The sequence below is a fragment of the Gymnoscopelus braueri genome (genome assembly GCF_963280865.1).
Source record: "Gymnoscopelus braueri genome assembly, chromosome: 6".
NCBI classification, from domain to species: domain Eukaryota; kingdom Metazoa; phylum Chordata; class Actinopteri; order Myctophiformes; family Myctophidae; genus Gymnoscopelus; species Gymnoscopelus braueri.
The window spans coordinates 18,485,925-18,509,259 of NC_137607.1; the positions used below are offsets into that span (position 1 = coordinate 18,485,925).

The window sequence follows — 23,335 nt, forward strand, 5'->3', positions numbered from 1 at the left end:
GAATGAAAACATAGTCGCACCACCGGAAGTGAAAGGCTGAAGGCAGACCAAAACCCCGGTTTCCTTGCGCACGGGTGCTCCATTTTGCTCCCCCCAGAGTAGGGCTGCACGATATATCGTCATCGTATCGATATCTCGATATGAACGTGCGCGATGTCCGTATCGCAAAAGGCAACGATGTTGACGATATAACATTTCCCCTGCATGTACAGCTCAGATCGTCCTAAATGCACAGCTAAGGCCCGGCTGCCGCTGGCCAGCCAACCACAAACCTCATTTCATGCTTTCCTTAGATCGACAGCTGAAGTCAACCAATCACAAACATCCCCTTGAGCAAAGCAGGAAACACGGTCTCTCTCACACACACACACACACACAAACACAAACACACACACCACAGCGCGGAGGCGGAGAGAAAGAAAAGGGGGAGAGAGATGAATGAGGAAGATAGCAGCACCGGGGCAGAATCGGCTGCAGATTCTGCAAATTTGGTCGTGAAAAGTAAATCAAGCTCTATTGTTTGGAGATATTTCGGTTTCAGAAAGGAGGATGTAAAACAGAGCGAGGTGTTGTGCAGGACGTGCCTCCGCATTGTCGCGACAAAGAAAGGCAACACAACCAACCTGTTTCATCACCTAGAAAAACACCACAAAACACTGTATGAGGAGAGCCAAGCAATAAAAGAGACTCAGGGGCCAGGGCCATCCTCCCGTGTCAAGCCCAAGCAAAGTCGGATTGACGATGCATTCAGTAGTGTAACGCCATACGAGAAGACGTCCTCCAGACACAAAGAGATTACAGACGCCATAACGTACCATATTGCAAAAGATATGATGCCCGTGTATTCAGTCGACAAAGAGGGCTTCCACAAAATGGTTCGGACACTTGACAAACGTTACAAAATACCGTCTCGAAACCATTTTAGTGATAAAGCCATTCCCCAACTTTACAATCAGACCAAGATGCGTGTTGAGGCTGAGCTCCATGACATTGATTATTTTGCCACAACGACCGACTTGTGGTCGAGCCGAACGACTGAACCCTACATGAGTTTAACTGCCCATTTCATCACAAAGAACTTCGAGCTGAAAACCCGATGTTTGCAGACTTCCTTCTTCCCCGTGGAGCATACTGGAGTTAACATAGCGCTTGAGATGAAAACTGCGTTAGCAGACTGGGGCATGCTAGAGGAGCAGCAGGTGTGTGTGACCACTGACAACGCATCAAACATGATCAAAGCACTGGAAGAGAATAAGTGGATCCGACTACAGTGCTTCGGGCACAGGCTACACCTAGCAATAGGTACGTTTTGCTGTTTATTTTTAATTACTTTGTTTAGAACACATTTTGAAATGCAGAAAATCATTTATTTTTTCATCATTTTTGTTATCTTACATTTTATTATACCCTGGCAAAGTTGATTGATTGTATTGTTGCAATGTGTTGTGTGAACTTGCAGAGTTAGTGTTTTAATAGACCACTTGCATGATTATGTCATGTGGGTGTTTTTTTTTAATAATTTATGGAACAGAATAGCTGGGCTCACCTGAGGGAGGGAGAGACAGGGGAGTGTGTGTGTGTGTGTGTGTGTGTGTGTGTGTGTGTGTGTGTGTGTGTGTGTGTGTGTGTGTGTGTGTGTGTGTGTGTGTGTGTGTGAGAGAGAGAGAGAGAGAGGGGGGAGAGAGGAGAGGAGGAGAGAGAGGGAGAGAGAGAGAGAGAGGGGGGGGAGAGAGGAGAGGAGGAGAGAGAGGGAGAGAGAGAGAGAGAGAGAGAGAGGGGGAGAGAGATGGAACAATATGTGTTAATGTGTGGTTAATTCATATATTTTGTTTGTACATATCTTCTCTAGAAAATGCAGTGAAAAGTGAGCAGCGGATCAGCCGTACAACAGCCGTCTGCAAAAAGTTGGTGTGCCACTTTTCACACAGCTGGAAAAAGAAGGTGGCACTTCAGAAGGCCCAGAAGAAATTCGACCTTCCAGATCATGAACTCATCACTGAGTGCCAAACTCGATGGGGCTCCAGGCTGCTCATGATTGACAGGATCCTGGAGCAGAGGACAGCACTGGCATATGTCCTCTCAGAGGACCCAAAAACACGACACCTAGTTCTAGGGCATCAGGAGCTAGATGTACTGGAGTCGGTCAGCAAGGCACTGGGACCACTGCTTGAGTTCACTGATGCTCTGTCAGGGGAAGAGTATGTAAGTGTCTCACACCTCAAGCCAGTACTGAGCCTTTTCAACACAACTCTCTTGGCACCAAAGGAGGGGGACACTAACTTGACAAAGTCCTTGAAAAATAAAATATTAGAGTACTTGAATAGCAAGTATGAAGATAAAGTCACACAAGAGCTACTGGATGTGGCATCCTTCTTAGACCCAAGATACAAGACCCAGTACATCACTGAAGACAACATTCCCATCATCAAAGCCAGACTGGTAGAAGAGATCAAGACGCTGGAACTCAAGGTAAATATAATTATTAGAATGGAATGTATGAAATAGAAAACTGTTAATTCTATTGTATTATCTTACATTTAAGTACATATTTATAAGTGTACACTGAGCTGAACATTGTGGTCTTCATACAGTAATGATTATCATTATATGATGTTGTATTATAATATTTCAACATGAAATAATGAAATTGCTTTCTTCTTTTTGTCTATTTTATTTTAGAGTCCTGGGGGCATCAGAGTCAGAGTAGAAGAAGATCCACTCCCACCCACCAAAAAGAAGAAGAAGACGTTGGCAAGCTTCTTCAAAACCTCCACTGCCAGTGCCACTGCCACAGCACCAGTTGATCCCACTGCTGCCATAGAAGCTGAGCTGAACAGCTATCTACTGGTCACGCCAATTGACAATGAAGAGGACCCGCTTCTGTGGTGGAATAAATACAAGGTGAACTTTCCCCGGCTCAGCAACATGGCAAGAAAATATTTGTGTGTGCCAGCCACCAGCTCTCCCTCAGAGAGAGTCTTCAGCACAGGGGGTAATATTGTTAGTTGTGAGAGATCCTGTCTGGCGCCAGAAATGGTTAATAAGCTGGTGTTCCTTGCAAAGAATCTCTAGAAGTCGTGCACACAAATATTAATGCACAGGGTGGCCAGAGATGGTGAAATAGGGGGATGGGACTTGAGACTGATACTTTGACTGCTGAATCGTACAAGGTGGTGCACTGACTGACTGTGCACATGGGGTGATCACTGCCTGTGCCTCCTTTTTATTTTTGTTTAATTTCTTTTTATGCACACATTCATACAGTACCAAGATGCACCTACCTCTATTCTGAATGTGAAAAGGGAAAGATTGTTTACTTACACTGTCCAATGTTTACTTACACTGTCCAATACAATAAGAGAAAGAGGTACTACTGATTCTCTGTTGTATGTTATGTTGGACTGTTGCACTAATGTTCTGATGAGTAAAATATTTTGTTAAGTAACTATACATTTATGCAAGCACTTGCACTGTTGTTGTTAGTTACACTATTGTCAAAGAAGAGCTGCAATATTTTTTGTATTTCTTATCTAAATGCAGGCTAAGATAGTGATTGGTCTTTTACAGTTCAGTTACTGTATGATCAATAAAATATTCATTTTCTTTCCTATATACATTTTGGAATAGGATATTCTGTTTTTGTGAAATAATGCTTAGCATTGTTAGATGTAAAATACTGTTGAATTTGGTCAAAGCAGAGCTGTAGCAAAATGTTTGATTACAGTATAACTTGGTGGCAGTATATTCATGTTGATTGACACATTTGACAGTGATTGGTCTGTTCTGGTCAATAAAACTGCACTTTTCCACGTCCATTTGGTATCATTATGCAGTTTTTTTTTAAGAATGCTTAGTTTTCACTGTTTATTTTAGTCATATCGTATCGTATCGATATCGAGATATCTGCCATATATATCGTGATATGAATTTTTGTCCATATCGTGCAGCCCTACCCCAGAGCTAACTGAGATAGTAACAAACAGCAGAGGTCGCTGTTTTTCCTTTTCAGTTGGCTCTGGGTTCCCAGATTGGGGGGTCCTTGACATGAAAAAAGTTTGAGAACCACTGATATTATATAGCAACACAAGTTTTTTTCAATCAGGATTTAGAAGACATTTGTAGAATCCCCCAGAAGCAAAGATCTGAGTTAAAAATGTTCACTTCTAAAATGTATATATTTAAAGGCCATTTTCAAGATTTTTCAAAAATAGCTTGTAGATCTGCTATTTTTGAATAGCCAAAGATATCTAAAAATGACACACAGATGCGTTCCCGGTCTTAACGGGTTAAACTGCTCCACCTCCAGTGGAAGCACTGAATCACCACATGGCGATGTGATATGCTTGTGACGTTTTTCTTTTCACTACTCTCATTTACTTTGGCTTATTTTCCCTCTTCTCTTCTCCTCTTTCCATCCCACACACACACATACAGTACACACCAATGCTGTCCTTCTTTGTGACCCCGACCTCGGGTTGCTACTCACTTCTTCACACACTAATGAAGAACCAGTGGGGTGCAGCAGAGACACAAATAGAGTCACAATTCACTGTTTCAGTCTCGAGGCCACTGTACACATTCCTCTGAATTCTTTCTCTCCTCCCTGCCACTTGTAGTGTAGTCAAAGAGCGATCTACTTCCATTATCCCCGGCTTGCAGCAGCAAATAGATGTGATTCTAGACTGCATTTGGCTGCAAGTGGCTGCAGCACACCTCATTTGTAATGACTGGCACCCTGATGATGGCACATGCCCATGTAATTTACAGCCGTGCGGCTCCTTGGAGCGTCAGCCAGCACACAAGAGTGATCTATGGAGGGTGAGGACTGGACTCTGACTGGGGCACCGCGGCGTGTGCTGCAGTCAACCCTGCGAGCAGGAGTGGGAAAAGTACTCAAATGTTTTACTTAGGTAAAAGTATCAATACTGCATTGTAGAATTACAAGTAAAAGTCCGGAATTCAAAATGTACTTGAGTAAAAGTATACATTATTGGCATCAACATGTACTTAAAGTACCTAAAGTAAAAGTACTCATTATGCAGAATGTCCCAAATGTTTTCAAATGTCTAAAAATCTTTTGAAAATAGCAGATCTGCAAGCTCACAATGCGTCGCATCGCGACGCATTGTGAGCTTGTAGATCGGCTATTTTCAAATGGCCGAAATGTACTGAAGTGGTTAATGTATGTTTTGTAATAATAATCTAAATCTACAAAGTAACTAGTACCTAAAGTTTTCAAATAACTGTAGTCGAGTAAAAGTACAATATTTGCCTCTGAGATGTAGTGGAGTAGAAGTAAAACTATTGGAAATTCTTTTTAGGTACAAATACCTAAAAATTTTACTTATGTACAGTAATTGAGTACATCTAATTTCCACCACTGGTTGCTAGCATCCCTATTCTGGACACATCATAATAGGCAATATTTTATGAAAAAGGGCAAAAATTGCAGATCTACAAGCTCACAACAGCTATCCAATGCAAGTATCATAGTGCTTATAGTGGATGCTAATTTGTGACACCCGTCCCTCCCTCGAAAAGGTTAATAACATCAATCAGCAGCGATGGAGGAAGAATGATAAGTTAGGCCGGACATAACCTGCTCTGGAAATGCTGAATCTGCAGCCTCACAGCGTTGTCTACATCTGACCAAGAACGAATTACAACCACAAGGTTGAAATCGATTTCTGTGTGACTGTCTGAGGAGGTTGTTGTTTTTATTTATATTTTTTATGATATGACACTTATGACATTTGTGCACTACATTAATTTAGAATAAATCGGGTCTGGTCCAACAGATAAGATGAGGTGATGAGAGAAATATGACAGAATAAAATAGATTCAATAAAAGAAGAAATAACGTCAAACAATTTTGCATTGTTTTGCATCTCCCTATTTTCTGGTTGTCCTTGAATGTCTGCACGACCCTGGTGATGTTCCAGACAGAACAAGACCGATTATTCTAGGTTGTTGGTATTCAAATCAACTGAGTTTTCAAATTATTTAGTTTCAGGACACCCATTTTAATCAAACAGGGTGTCAAGAAATCGTGATAGAAGGGATACCGAGGGTGAATCTGCTGCTTGAAAAACAGAATTACAAAATGGTTTATAAATGCCTCAACAAGCCTTCATTATCACAGTGTCAGGGGGGATTTGCACCTTTGGTTTGTCTGCTGCGACTTAATGGAATATTTTATTTAAATATTTTAATTATCGCACACAACGCACAGCCATGAGGTCAGCCTATCCGCTTTCAATATGCTCAGATATTGATCTGGGGTGGGGGTCAATATGCTCCAATATTGACCCCCATACTCCTCAATAACGACCTGAAGGGCACCCTATAGGTCCACTAAACCCTTAGACCAGACCACCTTTTTGTTTTGATTAGCTGTTTTGGAGGATATGATGAAGCCTTGTTCAAGTAAAAAAAAACTAAATAAAAAAACAACTAGGTGGTATTTAATACATACTAAGTTTCAGTTTGTTTTAATAGTTACACACAACATATTGGATTTCACAATTATGTAATTGTATCTGCAATTTGGACAGGTCCAATGGATTCCTAGGCCACAAAACAAAGGGTTTGACACAACAATTACTTGTCTAGGGTAAATGATGAGGGAGTATTTTAATGCATTTTTAGCCATTGGATGCCATCTTAAAAATGACAGCTTTCTAGTGGTCAGACTTTGGTAGACTTTTAGTATGTTATTAAGGACACCTAATACTACAACAAACAGTTGAGAATCCTTTTGTTGCAATTTATTTAGGGTAGAGTTTTTTTTTTTCTTCATATGCACCCGCCTATTAGAAGTATTCGGATATACACTGCGCAGATTATCCGAAGCTGGACAAAAACTCGCCTTGCCTATTCTGGACAGCCCTACTTTTCAGACAGGATTGCTTTCATTATGCTACCCACCCACAACCAAAACCCTTTGATGTGAATAAAAGGACTGGAAAAATCCCACAACATCCTTTCTACCCCCTTTTCTTTTCATTTTTGGAAGGAAGAGGTATGGAGAAGTGTGCACAGGAGAAATGATGAGGACAATATTTTAAAATGTCACTCCACCTCGAGCGTACAGCATGAGTGAAAAAGTACATGCCTGAGGGAGAGAAATCTAGAGAAAATTACTGAGAAACTGAAAAAGTGAGAATAACACACAACAACCAAGCAAGCATAAGTGCACAGACGCTGCTTTTCTTCCGCTCCATGTTAATGAATGCAGCTGTTCTCACTGGCCACGCACGGACGCTCCTCTTGCCATCCATCCAGCCATCCATCTTTCAACCGCTTATCCGGAATCGGGTCGCGGGGGTAACAGTTCCAACAGATGATTTTTTTGTATATACTTTTATTTTATTTTTCAGGATGCTTTTTTTGTACATAGTGGTATTTTTTTTCTCTGTTTCTTATGTGGATTTGAACTGTTTGGTTGCTACTATATATGTCTATGAAATTAATTCAAGGACCCCAACGGAAACAAGTCCGCAAGGACTTTTTTGGTCGGACCTTTTAGACAAAAGTATTATAAATGTAACTGTGTTGTTTTACATTCTTTTGCCTAATAAAATTTTCAATCAATCAATCAAGAGATTTCCATACGTCCCTTTCCAGAGCAACATCAGCAACTTCCTCCTGGGGGATCCCGAGGCGTTCCCAGGCCAGTGTGGAGATATAATCCCCCCCATCTGGTCCTCGGTCTGCCACGGGGCAATCTGGGAACCCATAGCCAAATGAGAAGGAAAAACAGCACCCTCTGCTGTTTGTACTATCTCACTTGGCTTTGGGACAATGACGACGGATCACCCGTGCGCAAGGAAACCAGGGTTTTGGTCTGCCTTCAGCGTTTCACTTCCGATGGTGCGACTATGTTTTCATTCCCACTAACAATATTTCTACACGGAACGCTAACACCACTTCTCCCAGAGAACATGGATCGTTTTGGTTATAAGCCCACTTGTTTCTATGATAAAAGAGCAAGTTAAAATGTGAATATCTTTTCGTGGTTTTGTCTGCTCCGCGGACGCTATTGTTAAATTAGTTTTGGTTGGTTTCGAGTGGGGAAGGATCGGCGGACACGTAAATCCCGCCCACTACATTTGATTGGGTAAAGCGCGGCCTGCTTCCTGATCTCAAGGCACGCCCACTTGTAGCCCAGTGTGTACACGTTATGACGAACCTTCACGACAGATTCCAACGCAGAGCAGAATCTGTTCTTGAGAGATTAGCCACGGGGTGTCTTCCCAGTGGGACTTGCAACGAGGATCTCCCTAGGGCATCCGCACTAGATGCCCGAACTACCTAAGCTGGCTCCTTTCCAAGTCGAGGAGCAACGGTTTTACTGAACTTCTCACCCTATCTCTAAGGGAGAGGCCGGCCACCCGTCTGAGAAAACTAATTTCGGCCGCTTGTGTGTGCTCCTCTTGCGCGCGTGAATATTTTCTTTCTGCTCAGGGCAGATAAAAAAAAGTTACTTTGAATATAGGATGACCAGACGTCCCGCTGTGGCCGGGTTTGGCGAGAACAGTTGCGCACAAACAATAAAGCGTGTGTGCTTGCTCTTTTTTGGTGGGTTCGGTGTGTCAGAATTTGGAGGGAGAGAGAGAGAGAAAGACTGAGAAATAAAGATATACAGACACTACATGCTTGGTAGACTGAAATAGGCAGATTCTCGTTAGGCATTGACAGAAACAGAACGCTTCATCATTTAAAAAAGATCCACTTCAAACAGCCGCTATACTTTCACTTCTGACTTCATTAAAAAGAATAAATTGGGACTTCCACACAGTGATGATTCCATGGCGTGGCCTAAATACAGAGGCACTGTAGTGCAGAAAATCACCCATTAACTCAGAAGTGGCTTGATACATTGTGTGGGACGCGTTTCGGTACATTTGCAACAGATCGGCACTTTGCCAGCCTGGATTGATGGGTTTCTATGGTGCTTATCAACAGAGTTAACCCATTAAGACCTGAAGCCGATTACACAAATGTCTTCTAAATCCCAACAGTATTCTGAAAAAACGTATGTTTTTATATCAGTGGTTCTCAAACTTTTTCATGTCACGGACCCCAAAAATTATATGTATTTGGCCGCCGACCCTCATCTCAAAATATGTTGTTCCAGGGACCCCCAGAAGCAAAGATTTGAGTTAAAAATGTTTTGCACACATTTTCACGATTTTTCAAAAATAGCAGATCTACAAGCTCATAGCGCGGCACTCGGTGCCGCGCTATGAGCTTGTATATCTGCTATTTTTCAATAGCCAAAGTGCAAAAGAATGCTTTTTTAGCTCAAATAAAAAAATGACACAGATGCGTTCCAGGTCTTAATAGGTTAATGTGCAAGGCAGAGCAAAATGCTATATCCATGGAGAGTTCGGAATGACCCCTTAGGTTGTCCTTCACTGCTGATTAGGGATCAGCTTCTCAGCCCCTTTTCTATTTTATTTCATTTGTTTGAAACTGACCCAAGGACGAGGGTGTCCATTGGCAGTCTACTCCTACAACTATACACAATAATGAATAAACTAACTTGGCTGACCTTGGTGAAAGATCACTGACCAACATTGTTTTTAAATAGTATGACAAACAATATCCAAAGACAAGATCATACTTCTTTCCGTATCAGTTGTTTCCACCACACAGTATGAGGAATACTTATCCTGGTTGCGGTCTTATTCAGCATACAGTATATGATGTTTGTATGCACATTTAAGGAAGGAAGGACGGACGGAAGGACATACCATTTGAGTCTAAGTACAACCCTGAAAGCTACTGTCTGAAAAAGACCTTTACCAGTAGTCAATGACAGCCTGATAAGTCTGCCACACACACACACACACACACACACACACACACACACACACACACACACACACACACACACACACACACACACACACACACACACACACACACACACACACACACACACACACACACACACACACACACACACACCTACCTGGGGGGCTATGGGGGCTATCTTAAAGAGTGAGGAGGGCTAGCTCCATCAGTGAAGGTCAAACACTGGTCCAGTTGTAATATGACTCAATATGAATGCAAGGAGAGAGAGAGAGAAAGAAGGAGAGAGTATGTGTGTGCGCCGTGCCTGTCAATATGGATGAAGAGCCATAATTATGTAAGGCTTTAGTCTGTCTGAAGCGCTTACTTGCATTAAACATGACTAGTCATTTCTACTGTATATCTGTCTGTTTGTGTATTTATGATGTATTTCCATATCTATGTCTCTCTTATAAATATCTGTAAGCATTTCCTTTGACAAGGGGTGATACATTAAGAATCACCCGCTAAGTGAAAAGACCACAAAGATAAAGAAATACGTTTGTGTGTGTCGGCAAGTAATAATCATCTGTGATACCCCCGTGGGATACTTTTAATTTACACATCAAAGTATGTGACCCAAAGGGATCCAGAGCTGTGTACACACAGAGAGAGAGAGAGAGAGAGAGAGAGAGAGAGAGAGAGTTGAATACTTGCTAATGGGTACCTTTTCATCAGTTAATACAAGCAGTCAAACACATATTATAAAGTCCTTTTACTTTTATAACGTACTTTAACGTGATATGCATAATAATCGCATTCCTTCAAACTGTAACTTTCTTAGATTTCTTAACATTAAATTAAACCAAAACTAAATATATTGTATAGGTCTAGCATACTTATTTTGAAAAATGTTCAGTCCTCAAAAACAAATCATGCAGCAGAGCATTACAATTTTACAATTTTATATACAGAAATAAGGTTTTCACATCTTTTCACAGCTGTAGGTTAAGTAGCTACTGACCTCTATGAGGCGGCCGGGGGACGAAAGGCAAAATATGACCCTTTTGGCTCAACATAGCAGACCTACACGCTCTCATCGCATCCCATTGCGGTGTGTTGTGAGCGTGTAGATCGGTTGTACTTCGGCGTTAACATCACAGATGATTTGACTGAGAAATGTGCCCAGATTGTCAGCTTTGAAAATACTGGGTGACTTTTTTAATGTGGACTTAATCTCAATCAACAATCCCTCAGAGGGAGTATCAGTAGTGTTATCATGTATAGCTTAACATAAAGCACTAGGTCAATGCGGAAGTAACTGAAAAATCAACAATAAACCTTAGCAGGCTAATAATCGATCACATAATGTCACTGCATCAAATCGTCCACGTCCACATCGCAATGCATTTAATAAGTTCCACACCTCTAGTGCATGTGTGTATAAAACAGCCATTTAATGACTTCAAATACGTTGCATTACTCCAAGATGTACTGTAGTTACTGCACTCACCAATTCATCCAGCTTTCCCTAATTTTTTACTTCAATTTAATTCAAATCATGGCGTTAAAGGAAAGGTCAATCACTGCAAATAGTTTTGCCGGAAATATAGCTGACTGAGCTTGCAAGCTATAATTTAGATGCCACAGGGGTTCTAACTGTTAAGAGTCTGGCCCAGGGGAGGCTATGTGTTGTGTTGTGAGTAACTCTGGCCCCGGGGAGGCTCTGTGTTAGCAGAAAGAAAGCTAGCAGAGAGTTAAGAGCTCATAGGTCACACAGAACCACCTCAGGGTTTGAAAGATTTCACACTGGGTGACCTTTACTGCTCCACAGCAGCCACGAATAACAAGTAGATAGTAACTATTGTTGATCTATCAAATAATAATAAGAGTTTGCAGACTTTGCACCTATTTTTGAGGCGCACGCACTGCTCTAGTCAGCAGCACAATAGAACCCATAGAGTTAATTTAACTTAGAGAGTAAACAATGGGACCAAATCAACCCTTATGGGTTCATTTGGTTCCATTTGTACACTCTTGGATTTCATTTTACGGTGTGTTGAGGATTGTGGTGGGTCGGGTCGGTGAAAGCAAAAGGTGGAGAGCAGAGAGAGGCAGGGAGAGTCTAACAGGATGATTGAGTACAACTGTGGTTAACTTTTAAATGAAATACTTTTAGAACTCCTGACAGAATGGAAGTGAAGTTAAAGGGACCTCTTGTCCCCCTGTAACAAAACAACTGTGATGAATATATATTTTAAATCGTCTAGATCCTGTTTGGTGGATAGTGTTGTTTCTACCTTTGACAGTGGCCTCAGTAGAATGCAATGCAAGAAGTATTTTCAAATTCTGCCACATAAATGTCCAGCAGTGACAAGAATCACTGTAAGCATAGTTATGTCCTGGCAAACTTCTGAGTAACAACATGAGGTTTAGGGTATAAAAGTTCAACACAGGGAAGTAGGGGAACACTTGGCTCGTTTGTGTGTGTGTGTGTGTGTGTGTGTGTGTGTGTGTGTGTGTGTGTGTGTGTGTGTGTGTGTGTGTGTGTGTGTGTGTGTGTGTGTGTGTGTGTGTGTGTGTGTGTGTGTGTGTGCGCGCGAGAGAGTGAGAGTGTGTGTGTGCGTGCACACATGCGTGAGGCTACAAAATTGTGTTTCCTAATCTAGTGACCTTTTCCTAAAGGGTACCTGGAATAGACGATTGAGATTTTGTGTGCATGTGAGTTGTGTAAGAATGTGTACAACCGTGCAAATTCACATACGTGTGTATGATAATGTGAGCTAGTAATAGCTGCTGTAGTACTTAGTGATGTCTCACAGTGGTTAGACAGGCTTGGTACTGTAATACAGTAGTATTGCAGAACTATATGTCAGTGGCATGGGAGACAAGGCTGCAGTTAAACCGGCGTCTTCGGCCTTTTATTGTTTTTAATATGTGCCCTGTCGTCTAATTAAACTAAGGCTTTTTAACCAAATCCTTGCTCGAATGTGCTTGGAATTTACCCATTTGATGGGCCCCATCGTGTTCCTGTTTTGATTTGTTTTAAAGATTTGTTTTTGGCTTTTTATTGATAAAAAGATAGACAGGAAAGAGGGAGAGAGAAACGAGGAGAGACATGCGGCAACGGTCGTTGGGAACGGGACTCGAACCGGCAACGCGCTGTCAGGCTACATTGAGCCTAGGTGCCCGGACCGCTAGGCCAGCGATTCGGGCCCGTGTTCCCGTTTTGACTTTGTGAGCACCTCGTCACCACCTGGACTGGAGTCTTCACCCATTGAACTCTTAAGAGGCACTCGGCTCGTCTCTGTTCTTTGAGCAGTTAATGTGGTTAGAGACAATTGCTCTCAGCTGTTATATCGAAAGTGTTATACTGGTGTTTTTATGTCGGTGTTTTCTTTCCGTTTCAGGTCCAGCTCCAGACTGATGACCTGAATGCAGGACACCTGTGTTGGTGTGGGAGCACGAACCCTACAGAGCAGCCTAAGGGCGAAGTAGCCACAGTACGTGTTGGCAAGCTGCGGTGGATGAAATAGTCGGGCATCCCGACACTAAAGGAAATGACTAGAGTCCTAGAAATGTGTGAAATTGAAGTACAATTAAGTAAAATGAAGCTCATAAAAAGAACTTGCGGTCTACCATGTCCCATGAGACATTAAAAGAGTTTCACAGTCACAGAGTGTCAACTTGCCCAAAAAATTTACTTTACATTTTATTTTATCGTGCGCCAATTAATTCATGCATGCTTATTTAGTCATCTATGGGCATTCAGCATATAACATGACCAGTACGCATTTACATTTGAAAGATTTACCGTGATGGGTAATTAAAAGGCAAATGGTTTATAATGTGTGCAATAATGAAGTATATAGGCCTATGTTTTGGCTGTTTAAGGTCCCAATATATTTATCGTTTTCCATGCAAATCTGACATATCGCAGGCTAATGTTCAGATTATTCAATAACACGTTTTTTTAACATAATTTTCCATGGACAACTTCAAAGCATTGCATTTGGGATTGGAATGATAGCCTGTGTCTAATAGGATTTTGGTGGTGGAGCTACCCTTGTAGTTAGCCCATTATGCTATATTTGGATTTGCATGTGGGAGATGAGAGCTCCTTTGCCGTGTGCAAATGGAACATGCATTGTGAATGAGTTATGACCACTCAGCGCAGTCGGAACGTGGGGGGAGGGGGGGGGGGGGGCTTTGGAGATCATTCTATCCCGGGCATGGGCAAGACTGCTTGGCACCCCTGCCCAAAGAACGCTGACGAACACTAGTTTATAGGTCTGGGATTCAAAGTGCAAGCAGGCATTTCAGACTGTTAACTTATTTTTTATGTAGCTTTCCAGTTCTTGCTGTTCCCAATTTTACTGCCCCATTTAAACTAGAGGTGCTGTAGATGCCAGTAGTGCTGGTGCTGGAGGAGAAGCCGTTCTGATTCAGGAGGTTGATTCATAAAGGCATCGACCACCCCCGTCTGTTATTTCTCTAAGAAATGCTCTCATTCCCAGAGAAATTACAATACAATTGAGGAGGAAGCTTTGGCTTTGTTGTGGGCCTTATAGAATGTTGAGGTCTCATGTTGGCTCCTCTCCATAGCCTGTTATTGTTCAAACAGACAAATAACCCCTTGGTATTTTTACTCCTTTTCTAAAGGAGGCAGAGTCATATACGATCTTCCGTCGTCCGTTGGTCTGTCTGTCCGTCTATCCGTCTGTCTGTCTGCTTGTCCGGGGCAAATCTCACAACCCGCTCGACCAATCAGCGGCAAATATAATTATTGTGCACGTTGCCTTTTTCAAAATATGTTTTTGAAATGTTCAAATATTTAACTTTAAATTTGACAATGGACGTCAAAGGGGTTCAGATAAGGCTGAAACCTTGCCTAAATGTATAGTCATACGTACGTCACAGATGATTGACATTATAGAATGGGCAAAGGTCCCTTCTTTAGTTAGTTCTCTCCCTCAGTCTGCAGTCATTTGTTTGGGTTAAGGTTATTGTTAATTTTGTTTGGTTAATAAACATTTGTCCTTAATAAACCTTAATCCATCTTTTGTTGCGGTTTGCAAGTCAGCTGTAACAAAAGTATGAAATGCATTACTGTTGACAAAACTCTTGTTTGGTGTACCGTGGTCCTTAGGGAGCCTTTCTCTTTCTCTGTGACATGAATAAGAGGTTGTTGATTCAAGGCTTTGTTGCTTCAAGGCTTTCCAGCTGTATTATTATGCACAAAGAGAGAAATAGCCTAATATAATACAACTAGGCACACAAATAGAGCTCACTTGTATGGTGAAGACCATTAGGGAGTAGGAGTAGCACCCAAAAAGAGTATTTTGAGTGTGTGTGTGTGTGTGTGTGTGTGTGTGTGTGTGTGTGTGTGAGAGAGAGAGCGAGTAAGTGAGTGAGATAGCTAGAGCATTGGTTCTCAAAGTGGGGTCCGGGGACCCCCAGGGGTCCTTGAAGGAGTTCCAGGGGGTCCCCAGCTAAATGATGGATAGTTAGGAACCAAATGGACCCTTATGTGTCTATAATTCTGAGAGTGTACAAATGGAACCATTTGTACACTCTCAGACTTAAATTAACATTGATTTTACAATATATATTGGGGTCCCAGAGATAGAAATGCCATTACATGGGGGTCCGTAGCCTAATGCATGTCAAATTGGGGGTCCTTGAAATTGAAATAGTTGAGAATCACTGCTAGAGCCGTAAAAATCGTCTCTTACGGGGGTCCCTGCCTGGCATATCTTTTCAAATGGGGGGGCCACAGGCTAATAAGTGTCAAGTTGAGGGTCCCTTGACATGAAAAAGTTTGAGAGCCACTGAGCTAGAGAGAGACCTACCTGTGCCACGGCCACATGCGTCTGCTGCTGTTGCTGTGTGAGTTGCTGCTGTAGCAGCTGGATCTGGTGGTGGATGGACAGGGGGGTGGCTGGAGGAGCCGGTACAACACACGCAGGAAGCAGCATCCTGGGGGTAGCCAACAGCAGAGAGCACTCCTCTGGAGGAACCTGGACCTGGGAGAGGAGGAGGAGAGACATATCGGGTTAATGTAGGAGGAAGGGGACAGTGGTGGGAAAAGTACTCAAATGTTTTACTTAAGTAAAAGTATCAATACTGCAATGTAGAAGTACTCTGAGTCTGTTACAAGTAAAAGTAAAAGTACAAAAGTATCGGTATCAAAATGTACTTAAAGTACCAAAAGTAAAAGTACTAAAATGTTTGAAAATAGCAGATCTACAAGCTCACAACGGGCCGCGATGCGACACGTTCCAAGCTTGTAGATCGTCCATATTCAAATAGCCTAGGTATAAAATAGGGCTAAAGTGGTTAATCTATGTTTTATAATGTAATAATTTATATCTGCAAAGTACCTAGTAACTAAAGTTTTCAAATAATTGTAGAAAGTACAGTAAGTATTGTAAAAATACAATATTTGCCTCTGAGATGTAGTGGAGTAGAAGTGAAAGTATAGACAATTGAAAATACTCCAGTAAAGTAAAAGTATACTTTTTTTTTTTACTTAAGTACAGTACTTGAGTAAATGTTCTTAGTTACTTTATTTCAGTTTCACCCAAGCTGACGGCTTTGCAGATGGTTGGTTATGCTGAGCGCTCAGAGGGGAGAAGTTAGGGATTAAGTGTCTTCCTCAGGGACACTTTTGACACATAAGACTGGGGCCGGGGGGGGGCGAACCGGTGACCTTCTGATTACCAGGCGCCCTCTCTACCCACTAAGCTACAGCCACCCCAGGGAGAGAGAGAGGAAGAGAAAAGCAAGAGAGAGAGAGAGAGAGAGAGAGAGAGAGAGAGAGAGAGAAAGAGCAACCAAGTCCTCACACAGAGTCCCTTCTCTCACTTCTTATGCTCTTTGCACGTTTAGATTTTGAGCTATCTTGTGTGCAATAAGGAATTCTGGCCAAAGGGCATGAAAGGCACCAAAATCAGTAGGATTCATCCTCCGGGGATCATGAAAGTGCACAGCAAATTCCATGGCAATCCAGTTAGTAGTTACACGATATCTTGTCTGGCACACTTAAGGGCCATTCACAGTGAGCACTATAACTGTAACTATAAAAGTATAGTTTTAAAAATCGTTCTAAGTCAAGTGGATGGCAGAATTCACACAGACTATAAAAGAAATACAATGGTGAACGATAGTTATATTTATAGTTATCGCGCCCGGTGGGAATGGCACTTTACACCACATACCTATGTGCTAAAAGACAATTGAAGAGAGATAGAGAGAGAAAGAGGGATTGAGGTGAAGAGGAATGGTTCATTGAGCAGAAGGAGAGATTTGGGGCCATATTGACTATAAGCATGTGGGTAATTACCACCTGGGCCGTAAACATTCGTGGCACCATGAATGTTCAATTTAGCGGCGTATTTACTAAGATGTATGAGCACAGCTGCTATTTAAAGCGCCTGTCACATGAAAGTTCACCTTTTCTCTGTTTATGATCATTTTGGGGGGTTCTGTGACAACATTGTTCCTGTAAAGCAGTTTGTTTATGCTTAAAAGGTAGGGTAAGTGATATGTTTAGGTCAAAACAAAAAGTGTTTTGTTAAAAGGCTCTATATTGTGATATTAATCATCACTATTGAGTTTTTGTTCAATAACAGGGGTCTCCCCATCTCTCCAGCTCTTTAATAAACAGTAAATACATTTTCAGGTGGGATTGCCAATTTGAGCCAATCAGGATAAATAACCCATTAATCAGCTTCAATTTGATAGTGTTCCAGTTCCAATTCTGTCGGCTCATTTCTTTCACTTATTCATCCTGTATCCTGTATGAGTCCTCTCTCCTGATTGGATAAAATTGGCATCCTGAACTGCAATACATATATTTTCTGTTCATTAAAGAGCTGGAGAGATAGGGAGACCCCTGTTAACACATTGACCGCCGGGCCCGTAGTTCTACGGGCCGTTAAATCCAACGGTTAAGCGCCGATCCCGTAGCCTACGGGCTGTGGTGCTTTTTCCTTTTTTTTTTTTTTCAATTTTCCAGGGGGACCATTTTCAGTGTAACACCACCCGAAATCGACCGGAAGTGCGATCACGTTTTTTGTTTCCCGTCTGCCTCCATTATAAGTCGTACACAAAAAGCCCTGTAAAACCTGTACAGGACATGTAGTTTTTCATCCTCGCATTTCCCATGTTAACATAAACGATCAGAACTCAAACATGGCGGCTCCGTTTGACACGCGGTCTCGACGAGTAGACACCAGGACATGTGCCCGTTGTTTACAAACAGTGGATCGGGCAATCTAAAGGATTTTAACGGGGCCTATGGCGACCTGAAAAAAACAAAAAACAACAATAAAACCTTGGCACTGGTGAGTACATTATGAGATTAGCCCTTGGCGGTGGATGTGTTAATGATTTAAAAAAAAAAACAGTATAGCAGTGATTGCTATTGGAACATAGAGCTTCAACCTTTTAACAAAACGTTTTATCACTTACTGTACATCACCTTTGAGCAGGGCATATGGATACATTTTCAATCTCTCCTCTCATATGTGGGTGGTCCAGCATCAGAGCATATTAAAATACATAATGCATGAACACAACGTCGGCTATTTTCTAGTGGTGCTACTTTTCTCTCAGGTCACACAGCACAACAGTACGGGACCTTAGTAAACATCGTCAGACACCATCTGTTTTGTTAGCTTTAAAAAATATTAATAAAATAAAAATAACCCTGATAATACGGCTCTGAGAGGCATGAGATAATGGACAAGGGTGGAGAGGTTATTAGGATTCAGATAACTGAGAAAAAGGTGAAGACAGGGAGGGAGGGAGAGAGAGAGAGAGAACCTTGGTCCAGCGGGACATTGCCAATGTCACGTCCTCCTTGGGACAGTGTGATGTATGTCTCAATTCAAAATGTGTCACAGTGTCACACAGTGGAACTCACAGAATTAATATAAACCCATAATGAAAAAAGTTTCACATAGAAGGAAAACCAAGGTTGAACCAACCAAATAAAAGAAACATTTCTTCTCTTTATTGTATCTCTTTTATGCTTTACTTTTTTCTTTCTCCCTCTCCAGAGAGAGTACACAGTAGCATTCTCAGTGTTAATTTAAGATAACATTTGTATACTCTCACTCAGCAGACAGAGAGAGGGAGGAAGGGAAGGAGGGGGGGAGTGTGTGTGTGTGTGTGTGTGTGTGTGTGTGTGTGTGTGTGTGTGTGTGAGCGTGCGCGTATGCATGTGAGAGAGACAGAGAAATATGAACTACGATGGCAAAAAGAGATAAGTTGAGGACTGTTGAAGGCTGAGTTATTGTGCCATTCAGGAGATTAAATTATGGATCTGTCAAAGGCTGATACTATGATTAACTAATGATTCTGCAGTTATCAATAATGTAAGGCGGTGCAAAATGTCGATGTATTGAGATCTGCTCTTGCAATAAGCTGGAGGAGTTGCTGCTGTCATAGCAATGCGTCCTAGTCATTCCAAGAGTTCAGCATTCTGAACAGTAAAATCCTCAGTATTCATTTGTAAACGTGTAACTTATGTGTGTACAAATGTAAGCAAATGGCATTTGATTACATTCGTACATTCCCAGAGTAAAACGTGCGACGAGCCACGCATTTGAGAAAACCTTTCATGCCCATGCACTGCACAGCCACACCAGAACATGCTCTCAGCTTCCCAGGCTCCAAAACACAGAGCCATTCTCCACACTGCGTTTGAGAACCACTGGTATAACATACGTTTTTTCAAAAAACTGTTAGGATTTAGAAGACATTTGTAAAGATTTGCACACATTTTCATGATTTTTCAAATAAATAGCAGATCTACAAGGGTTAACCCTAACCCTAACCCTTGTATGTCTGCTATTTTTGAATAGCCAAAGAAATCCAAAAATTACACAGATGTGTTCCCGGATTGAATGGGTTAAATGCAGAGTTCATAGACATCTCCTGACCATCCCTCACTCTGACTGTTGAGCTGCGGTGAACCGTATGATTGGCCAATTGATACAAACAAACAAAAATTGCAGCCACATCGACACGAAATAGTAGTGACACTTGTACAATGATAGTTGATACGAATGGAGATTCTGTTCCATTTAGTGTAGCAGAGCCTTTTCAGTAAGTCAACATGCACCCTAATAGCAGCACCCGACTCAGTTTGACCGAAATTGAATACAACCTTAATTACTATCATATCACCTTTGATTACCCTACTATTTCATGTCAATTGGCTGCCGTGAAAAGGGGTGAATTGGTGTCCAATCATGTGGGCTGGTGGGCTGAGTGGTATGCAGGGTTTCATTCCAACCAGACAGCACAGTGTGATTTCAATCACTCCCCTCCTGTCTGGGTGAGAAGTGCCAATTAGTGAAATCATCTCCTGGTACAGTTTTTGGTTGGAATGACAACCTGCATTATATAAAATAGCTCTTTCCTGAACTCTTTCGTGCAGTACATGATTGGACCCAGCTGTTCTACATGAGCCATGTAACAGCCCATTCCTAGTCAATGGGCATGGAGTGTTCTGGGCCTTCGATGCTCACTACCGGCACGTTTTGCTTTGTTTTTCAAATTTGAATACTCAGGCGATTGAATTATATCAGTGGTTCTCGTTTTCCTGCCATGGACCCCCAAATTGAATGTATTCGGTCACGGACCCCCACCTGAAAATACATTGTGCCAGGGACCCTCAGAAGCAAAGATTTGAGTTCAAAATGTTCGCCTTAAAAAAAAAAAGAAGATTTGCACACATTTTCGAGATCTTTCAAAAATAGCAGATCTACCAGCTCGTAGATCTGCTATTTTTGAATAGCCAAAGTATAAAACCTGGATAAAGTGGTTAAAATAATTGTGTCGCTTTATTAACTCATTTTGCTGGGGACCCCCTGGTAGCCTACCCCACCAAGGACCCCTGGGGGTCCCCGGACCGCACCTTGAGAAACAATGAATTATATTCACAATAACATTCATGCCAGTACTTTTTTTGTTTGTTGCGAAAACAGCAACAGAGAACCATGTGAGACGCATCGAAAGCACTCGCACTATTAAAAAAAAATGTAAATGGCCAGCAGAAAGGACATTGTCTCGAACAGGACAGGATGTCCAAGATATTCTGGCGACTGTTCTAACTCTAGCAGCCATTCACTTACATAGAAATAGAAGGTGATGCTTTGACAATGATGGATGGGTCTTATCCTTCTTGTTCCTCCTCCAGAGAGACTATATGCTAATATGTGTTACACCTCTGCATCCATATTCTGAACTGTCCTCTGCTGTACTTTGGGCTGATGACCATTTTACAATGTCAGAGTTTACAACAGTGTGTGTGTGTGTGTGTGTGTGTGTGTGTGTGTGTGTGTGTGTGTGTGTGTGTGTGTGTGTGTGTGTGTGTGTGTGTGTGTGTGTGTGTGTGTGTGTGTGTGTGCATGTGTGTACACATGTGCATGTGTGTTTCCATTAATTAAACTTTAGTTAGAGAATCACACCCCCAAAAACCATCTGTGTCTCATTAACCGCCTTCTGGTGATACATTGCACGCGCGCGCACACGCGCACACACACACACACACAATGTCACAGGGGTGGTGTGCGTACGTATAAGAGTGATAGTCCGTCTGTCCTAAGTGTGATGGTTCAATGAGAGGGTGTGAGAGAAAAATAAAACAATGAAATAAAGCATTAGAGAGCAATAAACGGAGTGAGAGAACAACAGCAAGAAAGCTAATGAGCTAAAGAAGATATGTGAGATTAAAGGCATCATAAAGCAGCTTTGTGTGGTGAAGAAGAGAAGTGCTCCTTTAACAGTCAGTCAGTCAGTCGGTCTCCAAGAGACACAAACGAAACCTCCTCCTTCCCATCACTCCATGCCAGATGATGCCAGAAAATGACTCTGGGCTGTCAACCAGATCGAGTCTGAAGATGGGAAAACTGTAAAACTGTTGCAGCTTTGACACAGTGAGCGTTGCCAAGCTAAGGGGCTGCAGAGTGAATAAGATTGAGGAGAAGTGGTGTGATGAAGGGCATATTGCTGCCTCTTAAGTACTGCAGAGTCTTGTATCTGTGGTGCCCAGGGACACTTACAGTCCCATAAACACATTATAGAGAGATAAATTCATGCTTTTCGGCTCGACCAGAAGGCCAACCCTCTATCGTGAATGTCACTGATTGACTGAATGATTAACTGGCTGGAGTCATTCACTGACTGATGAAGTTACAGCCTTGTTCGGCCAGTAGGCCTAACGACGAACTAGCCAATCACAGCTCAAATATCCCTCTAGGCCAGGGGTCTTCAACGTTTTTTTCAGGCCAAGGACCCCCTAGCTGAGAGAGAGATAAAGCAGGGACCATCTAAAACCATGTTTTAGATTAAACTTTTTTTTTTTACTTGGTCTGCTCTTTTTTTTTTTTACATCAAAATGTAGTGTATGCACTTATGGCCTACCTGCACCCTCTGGACATTTGTTTTGCCTGAATACAAACAAAGAGTGGAGCCAAGTGCAACACATATTCAGACCACGAGACACTAAGAGTGTGTCCATCATGCTCTAGGTTATGTCAAGCTCTGAAGGTCAGAGTAAACAGTCAGCCATACAGACACACACAGAGATGGATACTGAGAGTTAGAGAGACCACCAGAAAGGCAGACAACTGTGCAGAGACAAACTGACCGACAGGCAGGCAGGCAGTGAGAAATCTTAAAACAGAGGCAGATAGAAAGAGAGAGACACAAGTCACACAAAGTCACACAAAGCCCTTGGTTGTTGCTTTAGGCAACAGAAAGGCCCTGTTTTGTTGAGGCAGTAACAGCGAAAAAACCTGGGTGTGAGCCATATGACCAAATTGCAGGCAGTGACTTCTTTGGAATCATCATTTATGAAACAGTGAACATAACAGTAACAAAAATGCTGATTAGATGAAAGATCACAGACACGGAAAGCCTGGAACTTATTTATTAGCTTTGTTTTTAAATATATGTATTTTACGCACAAATCTGCATGTAAAATGTTACATTTGTCTGGTAAATTAGAATCTTATGAGCCTCGTTGGTCGGCAAAAAGAAAGTGGAAACCTCGGTCTGAAGAGAGATTAACATCTTCAAACAGTCTAATTCTGTGTGTTTACTCGATGGAATGAGAAAACTAAATCCATCCATGAACACAGAATTCCAGAGATGTTTACTGCCTTCTAATCCAATAAAAGTAGAAACCAGATTAAAACATTTCGAATGAGCGTCGGAGTCAAAACTAAATGCAGGAAAATGCGGTAGAGAGGATTCACTAACCAACTAGAGCTGTTCCTTACAGAGGCATACACTGCTAATGCACCATCATTTACAGTCAATACACAGGGACAGTCTGACATCCAAGCACAACCAGCAAATATGTCAGAACGTGCGTGCATGTGTGTGGGTGTGTGCACGCACAGACACACACACACACACACACACAGATAAGTATACACAGTAAACGGTACAAACACACAACAACAGGACCTTAACCCACACATCTGTCATCTAGTCATTTATTTTTCACTTCTCCATG

General features: G+C 42.0%; 1 protein-coding gene across 3 annotated transcripts in view; it reads right to left on the bottom strand.

Moving 5' to 3' along the window:
* Nucleotides 1–23,335, bottom strand: part of nos1apa (nitric oxide synthase 1 (neuronal) adaptor protein a) — a 281,657-nt gene that overhangs the window by 93,722 nt on the left and 164,600 nt on the right. For 2 of the 3 annotated variants that reach the window (XM_080431715.1, XM_080431717.1), the window contains one exon: nucleotides 15,651–15,824. In XM_080431715.1, coding sequence (XP_080287841.1) covers nucleotides 15,651–15,824 — 174 coding nt within the window. The remainder of the gene's footprint in view (nucleotides 1–15,650; nucleotides 15,825–23,335) is intronic. The other variant, XM_080431716.1, reaches the window with a different exon arrangement.